A 13,434-nucleotide genomic window follows, 5' to 3' on the forward strand; every position below is an offset into this window, starting at 1 on the left:
ATTTCAGTTCCAGTCCAGATCTGCACTGTTACTATGATATGCATGGGCATCAGGCTAACTGTTCTCTCTGCAACTGTCATCAGACTATTTTGACCAATCATAAAGCTATTGCATGCATTTCACTTTCTAGATATTAAAACCAAATTGTTTATCATCCAATGCAAAATGTGAAACATGAATGGAAGATGAGTACAATATAAATAGCAGTTTAAGACTGACTGTTTTGGCTAAAACATAAAAAATAATTTGCAGCTAAAGCTAGTTATACAATGCAACACAATCCTTCTTAGACAGTTATTATTATTTAGACCTGACAACGTAATCAGGTGTTTTATATTTAGAACTTGCAAAAGTCAAAACGACTCTAAATTGCTAATTTATTTGTTCATTAAAACATCCATGTCTTGTTGGTCTGCCTGTTGATTTCATGCTTTAGTAATCTGTTCAAGCCAGAAATTAACTGTATTGTTTCTTCTGCTTTCAAACCTGATTGTTCTTCCTCTTATATTGAAAATGATTACACTTAATAATTCTGAGGGAAAGGGTTAGGATTGAAGCCAGGTTAGGTTCTCTGAGATGTTCAGTTTAAATTTATATAGAACATTTATCATAGAGTGATGTCATCATAAGGATCTGATATCGCTTTGTAATTCGTGCTTGCACTGATTAACCACAACTACTGTATACATAAGGACAAGGAATAAAAAAGCAGCTCAAATCCTTAATAAAGTGGAGAAATGTTTGTTTTCTCACCATCACATTCCCTTCCCCAGTGATCAACAGAGTGAGTCGTACCACAAATCAACACATAGATTTTAAAAGGTGTAAGGTATTAATACTGAGTGCTGTAAACGTTTTAATACAGAAGGGACACCCATGCGTAATAGTGTGTTATACACTCTGCTCTAATGAAAGACGTTACAATCTGGAGAATTAGGAGGAAACAAATTGTCAGAGATCACCAATATTTTTGACCCATGAAAAAGACAGCAAGTGAGCCAATCAGACACAGCAAACCAGGCTTGTCTGGTGTCCTCCACATTCTAGATGTGTCTCTTTACCACACCTGAATCAAATTGCTGATTTACCTCATCAGCATGCAGGCAAGTTTTTCAGAATCTTAATAATCACCCCATTATTTGACTCAGGTGTGTTGAAGCAGATAAACACCTATAAGGTGCAAGACACCGAACCTAGAGGACCATAACTGAGGAAGCCTCCTGTAGAGCATTGCTCTTGAATCTATGCAGAAATCAGTCCCGTATTGGAGAGACTAACCAGCCATACCCACTAGATCAGTGTGCACAACAATGTAGAGAAGAACTGAAGGGTGGCATGAAGGACTCTACTAAAGGAATATGGACAACTCATGTTCCATTTTATATATAAGACTTGAGATACATTTGAAAATATAGTTCCATGAAAATTATTTATTTGAAAGGGTGAAAAATTGACAGTTTCAGGGCACAGTTTATTTAAGATTTTAGTTCATTACAGCTGTTAACCACTCTGTGGTTCTTTACAACCGGCTGTTAAACATCAACAATTACGAACTCTCTGCCTGAAGCAACGTTTAGGAGCAAATAATTCTTTGAATTTATCCAAAAATGCTGAGATATTATACCCACACCAAAGCAAAATCCTGCCTGCAGTTTTTAATGACAGTGCTAATACAGTCAGCTAATTTCAGACTTTGCTGAAATTAATAACACTTTTTATTTTTTCCCGCCACTACTCTGGCTACCAAACATATTTATACTTAACATCTATTTCTGCTATAGTTGAACTGCATTTTTTATTTTTTGCAGGCTCACCTTTTAATTGCCCATGGTAACTTTGGAATAGCATTATTCAACTGGCTCATTTATTTTCAAAATGACCTGCATGTGATGCTTTTTATGGGACACGTTTGGCTGAATGTTCGGGTGTGGTGGGCCAGACGTAAAGTGGTTCCTTTAGCGCACAGCTGGGATTTATCAAAAAAAAAAAAAAAAAATATATATATATATATATATATATATATATATATATATAGGGTTTATTTTGTGCGTATGCATGGCTTGACATATCTTTGGAGCTTGACAGGCCTATTGAGTGTGCACAGAATTTTAGTATAGATCCTACACAATATTGACAAATGGCACACATGAACTTAAGCACATCTTCCTCTTAGGTGGACATTCTTTGCCAAAAACATAACTGAAGGCAAGACTGCTAAAATAGCAGGCTATCACTTTGATAAAAAGGACCATGTACCTAGGAAATTCAGCTTTTTATATTCAATTTTGCACACATATCCGTTCATATTCAAATCAAAGTTGCTGTCTAGTAAGATACACATTCAAAGAGTGAAAAACAACTAAGAAAGACTAGTGTGTACAGTACAATCTGACAGGATAATATTAAAGAGTTGAATTTTGGCATAGTTCTTGAATTTACTATGCTCAACATTTAAATGTCGTGTGTATTTGTGTCATGAAAGCATCATAGAGAAATCAATCACAAATCTGACAGGTCATGGCAAAATCCATCAGTTTGTTTTGAGTTATTTGCAGATCCTGAAAGAGTGAGGTCTAAGTTTTCCAATGATGTACAACTTGTGGAAGATGGAAAAAAAAAGAATTCAAGTCGACATGACCCGTTAAATGTTGCCACTATCCAAAGAACTTAAAAGAGAAAAGGAGCTTGAAGAATTTTCGTGCCACTTTTGAAGCCATCTAGGTGATAAAAGCTGTTCATTTGAATAACTTTTATAGCTTTCTGCACTTAAGCCCAAAACCTCCCACAACAGCGTTTGTCAGCAGAGGCTCCAAAAGCTACTGACTGCACTGTATTTGACAGCAGACAGCATCATTTTTTTCTAAGTAAAATATAATTTACAGCATTACATTACTTATGTGCATTTTACACTCAAACTGTCATGAGCTCAGAACTTAGGACCCAATATTCAAGATGAGACAGATGGTTGGAAAATCCAAAGGCGAACATAACGGAACACTGAGCTGTGGATCTGCAGCGACTCGAGGGCAGCTGGGGCACTGCCTATCAGTGGCAACTCTGGTTTAGTCCATCCTCTTAGAGCGAGGCACGATCCAGCCGATGGACTGCCAACGAGATGGGGCAGACTCCGGGCAGAGTGAAACCAGATGCAGCAGCCCCAGTGATCAGGTAGAAGTCTGAGCCAGATCAGGGAAACAGTTAAGAACTGGAAGATTCTGAGATGCAGGAGTCCGCAGCCCGGTCAGGGGTTCCGATCTGAACAGGGACAGACAGATCCAGGGTTCCAGGAATCCACAGAGAGTTCAGGCAGAACATTCAGATGGGAACAGGCAAGCTCAGTGGTTGAGAGGCAGAACAAGGCATGAAATCAGGAAAACACTGAGACAATGCTAAAAATCTCTCTCACCACTGACCTCAGAGAACAAGAAGTGGAACTTAAGTCTATACTTATCTGCAAGTCATCTCAGCAACAACGTCAATGATCTAGTCCCGATACCTCGGACTGAGTCATTTAAATAAAGCAGCAGGAGCAGGTGGATAAGATGAGTTATAAATGGTAACAGCAAAGTTAGGCAGGTGAGTGAAATGAGCAATTAGGTAAGCTGGTGTGAAGTCCTGCATTTGACGAGGTCTAATTCCAAAAAGCCAAAAAATATATAAATATATTCACCAGGTGAATATCTTAAATAAAGATGGCAGTCTTGCAGTCATTAGTCATTTACCTTGGGACCACGTATGATATGTAATTATTGCCAGGAAAATCTGTGCTTTTAATACCATGAAAATCAGCCATGATAGTAATTTCTACATTAAAAATTGGCCACTTTTTATTACTATATTTTACAGAACTAAGAGGTCCTGTAATGATAACAATCTCATGCAAAATGTGTTGCTTATCCAGCTGTGCATTTCTTGTGCAACTGGCTTTTACAGTGTGGTTTTACATTATGCTCCCCTAAGTATGAAATAGAAAAATAACTTCGACAACCTTCACAAAAAGCTGTCCAAGAATCACCTTTCACACCAGGATAAAAGTGAAAATGAGGCACAGTCAAGCATAAATCAGGACATCTGGTCACAGATGGATCACATCATTGCACTGTGCTGTGAGAATTCCTTTCTTTTGTCTGTAGCCTCTTATAGAGCTGGCTAGCTCTAGCAGTTGCCCACAGCACTTAACAGTTGTTACACAATAGGCTATGCAGTGCACTAACATCATACCCAGCACAAGAAAATGTCAGTACATTTAAAAAAAAATGCGATTAAACCTGTGGAATTTGCAGATAAAAAGCAACTGTAAGGGGTAATTCATTTATTATATGGGGTTTCCCAGATAATGTTTATCATGTGTTAATATGGCTATCATTGTTCCAGAGCTGCGCCAGCCATCTGTCAAACCACACAAAGCAGCTCCCTATGTTATAACCAGCCGTGCACCATACTGTTATACTCAGGTAAAGGAATTTATCACGTATAAATAAAGTATACTCTAAGGAAAATAAACCAAGCCACAACAAAGCCTGCAGAACATTTTAGAACTGGGTGAGGACAGTAAAAGGTGATTCTCTTTATGTTAAGATTGCCATAGTTACTTTTTTTCTGGGAGGATGAGCTGCCCTTGAGCTTTTTGCCAGTAAATATTTACATCCATGACAATTTAACCTGCTTTTCCATGGTTATTTTTAAGACATCTTTTGGATTTGTTACCAGCGTGGTGTGGGCAAACAGTTTAACAAAAACATTATAATCACAAAACATATCATTCCTACGATTTCAGATTTTTAAAAATGGCATATAATACATTTATCATAATGATATAGAAATGTTGGAGTGACTTTAATGTCCCCCAGGTTGAATGATGCCATGAAGCTCTGCCATTTTCCCACCTGTCGGTGTGCACTGCAGACCAGCTGCTAGGTTTTTTTTTTATGATGTAGAAACTCTAATGTTGGATTCATAATAAACGTGTTTTGAACGTCAGGTCTTCTGGTTTACATAAGACGACATCTAGGAGCATCAAGAATCAAGAAAAGTAACTTTTGAGCAATCATGGGTCCAGAGCAACAGACATTGGAGTTGGGAAATCAAAACTTTTGCAGCTAGATGCTGAGTATCAACCTTTCAGAGTAGCTAATCCAGGAGCTGTCTGGGGACAGACACGACACGCAAGCTACGAACGCTTCTGCAGAGCTAACAGAATAAAACTATGAAAAATTAGCATATGTAAAGTTAAACTCCACTGGTTTAAAAAGCCAGAAAATATATATTTTATTTTATTGTACAAGGAAAAGACAGTTCTCTGATCAGTATTATTCTATTAAAATATTTTCTTACTAAAATCTGGTGAAACAGTTTACAAATACCTACATTAACTCAAAATTACAAAACCTACTTGTAAATAATATTCCTTTTAATATTATGGTACTTTTGAGTGTCCACACCATCCAGTGTCCAGACCACCCAACTTTAAAATACACAATCATCCAACTTGAGGCATTCTATACCTTTTTTGGTGTCAAAATTTGGTTGTTATGAACACACCATAAGCTGGTATTGTTCTAATATAATGAGTAAAATAACAAAATATCTATTTCTTGAAAATCCCTACGTTTAGTGTTAAGCAAGTAAGTTTTGTTGAAGTTTGTGCATTAAAATCCAAAAAATACATTTTAGTCAGTGTTACAAAATGACTAGACTTTAATAATCAATAAAATATATCATTCAAACTGCAGCTACACTGATGGCTACTTTTTCTTCAAAAAAGGCAATAAGATCATGTTATACATATTTGTTTTCAATGTTGCTGTCAACATTATTAATACCCGTGGTCATTCCTCAAGTATTTTTTTTTATACTGTGACAATCTCATAATGGCAGAAACTTTCCTCATTCCTATGAACTCATCAGTGTAATGTCTTAATACAGTTCCACTAAGCTATTACACACAGACCTGCAGGCTGTTAAACACAGAGCCTAGTTAGAAGGTTAGGAAACAAACATGCTGGTGTTTTACCCAGAAAGGTAAAGACATGTACAGGAATCATAGACTTTTCCACTCTGTGCACACAAATAAACTGATTCCCTAGAAAGTGGGTTCAGTGACCCAGACCAGATTTTTTAACCTTGCTTGAAAGGGTGTAAGCACAGTTCTGAACTACATTTATTTTTTGCAATGTTTGAAACCACACAGATGATTCTCCTAATGCAACAGGCTATGGAAGAATGTAAATATAAATCATAAATAATGAAATAAGCCATATTTTTTTTATTTTGACATATTTTCATCAAACACTCTGCCGTGAGTCCAGGTGTAACCACTGTGTCTACTTTCTTTCAAGAAAAACCTGCGGATAAATCTGTGTCAAAATGTCAGAGAGGTTGCAAAAGAAAATGTGTTGCAACAGAAAAACACATTTGTTCTCAGATTTTCAGCTTTTACATCTCCTCTCGTCATCACTGCTTTTGTAGTTCATCTGCTGACCTTTTTCACTTTGTTCCCAAGGGGACCTAAGAACTACTGCACATTTTCTAGAGTCCCACAAAAAGGTTGGAAAGTGCTGTGTAGATTGACTGGCTTCAGTATTTAAACACTTGTCTGTTTTCAACAGGAACGGCGTTGAACTTAGAGATGAAGAAAAGTACAGCTTTAATGAAGATGGCTCAGAAATGACTATAATGGATGTTACCAAACTGGATGAAGGAGAATACACATGCATTGCCAAAAACAAGGCTGGGGAGAGTGAGAAGGAACTGAGCCTCAGAGTGTTTGGTAAGACAGCATGTTTTATATATAGGAGCACATATGGACTAGTGACAGGATAAATTGTTCCAAGTAAGTGGGAATGATACACACATACTGTATGATCATGTATGTGGGGGAAGAACAATAGTTAGGTTTGTCTGTTTTAAGTCAGACAAGAACAAGGTGCTTTGGTGTGGGCTGCAATTGTTTTATGTTGGGATAAAGTGTAGCTTTAAAAAACAATGGAATGAGCTCAGTTGAACTATTCAGTCGAATTTTTTTTGCTTAGTTTATTTATTCATTCTCTTCTGATTTTCAGCAGATTTTTGCTGCTGCAGTTTGTTTCAAAAGCAGAATATGTGGCCTTTTTTCATCTCTTCAGAGAAACAATTATCTAATAATGATTCAAGGCAGCAGTTAAATCAGTGTTTACCTGAGTATTTCAAAGATTTCCTCTCTCTCTTTCAAAGCTTTTATTAGTGTACGCAAAGCAGCATTCAGTCATTCCTATGAGCTTTCATGCTTCGTAAGTGCAAATCATAAATGTAGATTTTCGGTCTCTGTGGATTTTTAAAACTTAAGTTCTTCAATATCAAATTTCAACTTTGATACTGCTGATAGTTTTTCATACATTAAAGCAGCTCCAACATAACCAAGATTATATTTAGTTTTAAATGTAAATATAAAGTAGTGTTTGTTCTATTCCTTTAAAATACTGCACTGTGTTAGTCCACCACATGAAACACTGCTGAAAGACAATTTGTAGTTGTAACAAAAAGTAAAATGGTTTGATGTAAATACAATTTTAAGACTATGTTTGTTTTTGGAAATTACATTTCTGCAAACAAAGTTACTATTGTCATGATGCTTTTAAGTGATCTGACCAACATGCAGAAAACCAATCATAGAACCAAGGGAAAGTTTAACAGGTTTATTGAGGAGAATCACAGGAAGTTTAATCTGGAAATCAGAGAGCTGATAAACCGGAACTAGAAGTGAGAAGGGAAGTTCACAGCGGTTAGTTCAGTGGCCGTAGGAAACTGGATTGAGTTCTTGAATATAGAGGAAGCGGGACTCACGTTGGAGGGGGTTTCAGTCTTATCCTTGAATCCAGAAAGTGTGGGTTTATCCAGAGGAAGGGCATCTCGTTGGAGGGCGGACAGGTTGGTTTGGGTTGGACCCTGAGGAGTAATATGAGCGGACTGCCACTTGAAATTCCGATGGAGCTTGAACGGGTCGTGTGGAGGTTTTTACCCTGCTCAGTGTGAACACAAAAGATCCTTCCAGGGGGAGAAGGCCAAACATCCAGTTTGCAGGAAGGTTTCCTGCCAAAAGGCAAAGACAAAAAACAGAGTTAATCTCAGAGAAACAAAGGCTCAGGTTAGAATCAGCTAATCTCAGTTTGGCTAGAGTACCCAAAACTGACAAACACTCTGGCATCGAGGTAGTGGCAGTCAACGGCTTAAATACTCCTCAGTGATGAACCAACAAGCTGCAGGTGTGCAGGAGGGCCAACGAGGACAGGGCGTCACCTGGTGGTGGAGGGAGAGACAAACACAAAACAACCCACACAAACTGGATTAGTAACAATTTTTAAAGTTAAAAATATTTTATGTAGTATTTTACTTGACAAAAAGTGCCACTTTTGTGATTTGTGTGATTCAAACATTTACTTCAGTCATTTTTTTTTACATTTTATTCTATGCTTAAAAGTATCTGTGATTTTAATGCTATTGATTCCTACTTCCTGCTGTATTGTATGACCATTTATGCTGCCAAACAACACAGCCCAGTTGACTAAACTTCAAGGCTTTTTTTCACAGTAAAACCCAGGATCACTTACATAGTGAACCGGACCACTTCAGAGATGGAAGAACAGGTAACTGTTACTTGTGAAGCATCTGGGGATCCAACTCCAACCATCAGCTGGAGCTACGGTGAGCAAGTTTTCGCTGAAGGAGACCAGGTAAGATCACATTTTATTCAAATGAAATCCACTAAAGTAGCCAGATTATAATTTATTACAGAAAAATAAAACAAATCTTTATCTAGTCAGTTTCTACAGTCTTTGCTTTTGATTCTTATGTATTCTATTTGCTTTCGAGTGCAAACAACATGATGAAGAAATGAAAATCTCTATTTACCGGCTTAGCATGAATTGTTTTTGATGCATTATGTGGAATTGGGACACTGAGCAGAAACCACCAGGGAGGAAAACATGCAGGCAACAGGTGTTTTACGAAAAAGAATTGAATATCTATAACCTACTTTCTAATGATGTATTGATTTGCTACAGATGGGGGACATGGAAATTCATTACAGAGTGCCTTCACTAGATTTACATTGTGTTCATGCTCTGTGCATCTTTTGTAATCAGTTTTCTAAAACTCAGTCATTATAAGAGAGCACTTACAGGAAAATATATCTATACCTCTTGAATAATACAAAATGGTGAAATCTTTTGCATCATTTTAAACAAGAAAGAAAATGATATATCATTTTAAAAAGATTTCACAAATAAAATAAAAATCTGGAGTGCTTTGCATTCATTTTCATCTCCTTTTTTTATCTGATGCCATTAGATAAAGCCACGTCAACCAATCACCCCTTGAAAATGTTTAATAAGTAGAATCCACCTCTGGGTAATATATATAAATATATAAATCCAGCTATTCTGTGCAGGTCTTAGAGGTTTCTTAGAAAACATTAGTGAACAACCAGCATAATAATAATTATAAAGGAGAGGTTAGGGATAATGGGGAGAAATTAAAGCAGAATTAAATTGTAAATTGATCTCCCTAACCTTAAATGTTTGACAGGACTACTGTTCTCTTTTCTCTGAAAATCGGAACAGTTTGGGAAAAAGCAAACCTACCTATATTGATAGGCCAGTAAAGGAGAACATTAATCAGGGAAGCTGCAAAGAGTTGGTTAATAACTCTAGTGGAGAGGTGGAAGGCAAGGCAATTTTATTTGTATAGCATGATTCAGTGGATGGACAATTCAAAGTGCTTTATATGAATTAGATGATAAAATGGAAGAAAAATGAAAGCAGAATAAAAGCAAAAAACATTTGTAAAACAAATGAATCAAAAAGCAGAAAAAAATAAAAAGACCCTGTTCTTGTGGGAGAAGCAAGTGAACTTTTAGTTATGCATTTAACAAATGTGGATTTTTCACAAGAGTTGTAAGACGAAACCATTGTTGAACAAAACTAATTTCAAGGTAACTTGGCAAAAGCCAGAAACATTCTGTCAGGCTGCTTTTTTTTAGCAGAATCAAATAGGTTAGGTGATGGGAGAAAGGTGGCAATAAATACAATCCGAAAAGACAGAGGTTTTTCTTCCGACAATGTGACAAAATGTGAAAAGGTGCAAGGAGTATGAATGCTTTTGCAAGACACTTTACATTTGAGACAAAGTCCCCGCTGCAGGGCAAATTATCTCCAGAACTCAATTAGACTGATCCCAAAATAAGCATGTCAATTAAGACAATTGAACTACTTTCTTTTTTTTATTTGCCACAATGAGCACTTGACAGAGCAAGTGTGTGTTTTGTTCTGTACATTCAATCACTTTTAGGGTTTTGTGCCTCTGTCAGTGATTAACATATTTTTCGATGATATTACTGAACATTTTACGATTTATTTGGGAGAGCCAGCTTTTAATCTCCCATCACATCATGTGTTTCATTTGTAATATCTTCCACATTATTACATGGCTAAACCATCAAATACAGTGAATACCTGATGGGTATTCTCATACATCTATTGTCCACATGGCTGACTTCTCCAAGGTGCTGGTGTCTCACTGCGGTTGAGAAATAAAAAGGGGTTATATGCTGTAGGGATATGCTTCAGTTCATAGAGTAATTCTGGAGCCGGTCCATTACATACGCTACATTTTCTCCCTACAGGCACATCTAAACAGGATCTATCAGGTATGAAATCCGCGTAGCACAGAAATGTCCTGAAGTAGTGTGTAAAATATGTCTTCAGCTATAACAAAAACTCTACGGAAATCAAATCGTCCTCCTTTGTTGAAAAAACTCCCAGTTCCTTCTTGAAAACCCCAAAGGAATGATCTCATCAGGGTTCATAAAATTGATTTGACTGCTGCATGTTTCCCAAAATGTGGCCTGAAAAATTTCACTGATCTTGTGATAGAAAGAATAGAAAGCTTTTTTTTTTCACAAGATCAAATGAAAATTTGTCTAATAACATACTAAAAGGGAAGACATCATTTCTGTGTTGCTTTTGCCTGATCATTTCAAACTATTCATCACAGCATGAGGTTGCCTGGTCTCAAGCCGAGCTCAGTCTGTGTCATTTCATCATATTGTAGATTGTCTAACACAGATGTTGGTATCGCTTCAAATTTCTGGTAAAAGTTGCTCCAATTAAAGTTTGCCTTTTAAATATCAAACCTTTGCTTCTGTAGACAAATCTATAAAAAAATGATGAATAAGAAATAACATTTTTGGCTGTTTTTTTATCATGAAATCTGCTGGCTTTGTATCATGCAGTGGTAATACTGTCCATGGAAATGGGACATTTTGCAGCCACCTGTCAAGTCTGTTGGATATTTAAAAATACATACTTTGATTGGAGCCTCACTCATAAGTGCAAAACACACTTCCACCATATGACGCACATCACGACTTGTTTTTTTTTTCTTTGCAAAACTACACATACTCTGTAGCGAGGTACACCGGCACACATGGATGCACTGCTGAGTAACAGCTTATACCTCAATCCTGTTTTCCAGTGTGAGTCTCCCATGAGAAGCATGTGTACAGAACACATCTCCCAGCTGGTGTATCTCTACTTACTCTGCCGTCATTGCTACTTTGGCTTAGATTTCTTTCACCTTAAAGCAGTCGATAATCGATGAAGTCAAAACAAAGCTCAGATTCAAGGTTCATATGATAAAAGGCATTGTTTGGAAAGCTATGACAATGGCTTGACTTATACTTTCGCAGTTGCAGAGGTGAGCAACTCACAAACACACAGTTGTTTTGTACTTGACAAAAAAATGGAAACATACAACATGATTTGCCCATTAGTTTTGCATGATGCATCTGCTGTGCTGAACTGTCACATGGCACATCAGATGATTGCCAGCTGTGCAGTGGTGGCAGTGTGATTTGCACTGTTGAGTTCAGTATGCTTGGTCTATCTGTGGCATCTCTTCACAGCTGTCTTAAAAAATGATTAGCAGCCTTATTGAATTACATTAATAGAGATCGCTTAGACTCTTTGTAGTTCTGATTAAGGAAAAAAAAAATTTCTGTGGCGGGCTTTTATCTGTCGGCTGCTAATTGTTTAGCTGTCCTGTTCAGTTTGTCTATCTGATGTTCGTCCGACACGTTGTCCATGACAACCACAACAGCTGCATTTCATCTGGTATCGGTGCGACAAATGTTCCAAATTTTGTGTGGGGTGAAGATGATGAAGTGACAGGAAGCATGTTTTCATTAACATATTGAGGTGAGATTTTCGTTTTGGTCAGAGAACAAGCACAGATCCGTTCTGTCTTTTCAGATGTGTGATGCTGATTAATAACCAGAATTAATTAGCAGTTAATTTGAAAGTGTTTTCAGTTATTTAGCTCTCTAACTGTTCAGATGCTGTCAATTCCAATAGCATTAGAATTCTGATCTAGAGTTGCTTGGAAAAGAAATTACATTGTGATTACTGATTATTAGTGAACAGTTTTATACTTCTTTTTCTGATGCAAGATTTAAAAAAAACATGCTGATGGAGTCCAGTTTTTCATAGAGCAAGTGCTGCACATTGTTTTAGTTCTTATATTGATATTTAAACACATTTATTTCATAAAGTATAAAGCATAAAGTTTGCAGGGAGGACACTCACAGCTTTAAGTATGTTTTCATTTAGTGATTTGCCAGTAGTTTTTCAACTATGTTTTTAACTTTGTTTAAAAAATACGATCAATTATAGTGTCCACAGAAATTATTTAAAACAACCATCATTTTACTGCAATAGCAAAGCAAGTATTATTTTTGACAACTCCAAAAGTTTCACAACTCCAAAAGAACAGAGATTACTGTATTTATTATAATGTTTTTATACATTATCTGTAATTTTTCTTTCTTAGACTGAAGAAAAGATATTAAATAAGCAGCGACTAAAATAATTGGCAGTTTTCAGTGCTGTTTAATAAGTTGGGCTGCCTGCTACTTGTGAGGGCTTATAGTCAGCTGTATAACAGAGAGGCTTTTCATGAGAGTGGTGGGTGGGGTGGTTTTAGTTGCTGTGCAGTGATTTTGCTTTTTTTCTGATGTCAAATGATTTTAAAGACTGAAATTTTCTCTTTTTCAGTGAAGAGGAAGTACATGAGAAATAGGAACCACTTTGTAAAATCGGGATCTAATTAGTTCAAAATTTACCCCAGAAAATTGGCTAAGACCTGTAGGAGATATCTATAGGTAGCCCACCAATGGCCCACCATGTTTTAGTTAAAATGTATATATAATAATTAGTTCAAAACCAATGATCTTTCATAAAAATAAAAAAACTAATTCTTAAAATACTGCTTAAAATAACAGAAAGAATGTTAATAAATATGGATTGTTTGCTCTTAAGTTCATCCTTAAGTAATCAGCCAGCAAATCTTAAATTAAGCAGTGTATTACTGGTCACATTTTCAGTTAGATTAAGTTATTAGTAA

The 13,434-nt window shown here is 36.5% G+C and overlaps 1 protein-coding gene across 19 annotated transcripts in view; it reads left to right on the forward strand.

Moving 5' to 3' along the window:
* Positions 1–13,434, forward strand: part of ncam1b (neural cell adhesion molecule 1b) — a 126,439-nt gene that overhangs the window by 72,478 nt on the left and 40,527 nt on the right. For 10 of the 19 annotated variants that reach the window (XM_038303423.1, XM_038303413.1, XM_038303414.1 and 7 more), the window contains exons 7-9: positions 6,609–6,769; positions 8,566–8,708; positions 10,658–10,681. In XM_038303423.1, the coding sequence (XP_038159351.1) occupies positions 6,609–6,769; positions 8,566–8,708; positions 10,658–10,681 (328 nt within the window). The remainder of the gene's footprint in view (positions 1–6,608; positions 6,770–8,565; positions 8,709–10,657; positions 10,682–13,434) is intronic. The other 9 variants (XM_038303415.1, XM_038303420.1, XM_038303421.1 and 6 more) reach the window with 1 other exon arrangement.

The sequence above is a fragment of the Cyprinodon tularosa genome, unplaced genomic scaffold (assembly GCF_016077235.1).
Source record: "Cyprinodon tularosa strain WSP-4 unplaced genomic scaffold, ASM1607723v1 ctg51, whole genome shotgun sequence".
In the NCBI taxonomy this organism is placed as follows: domain Eukaryota; kingdom Metazoa; phylum Chordata; class Actinopteri; order Cyprinodontiformes; family Cyprinodontidae; genus Cyprinodon; species Cyprinodon tularosa.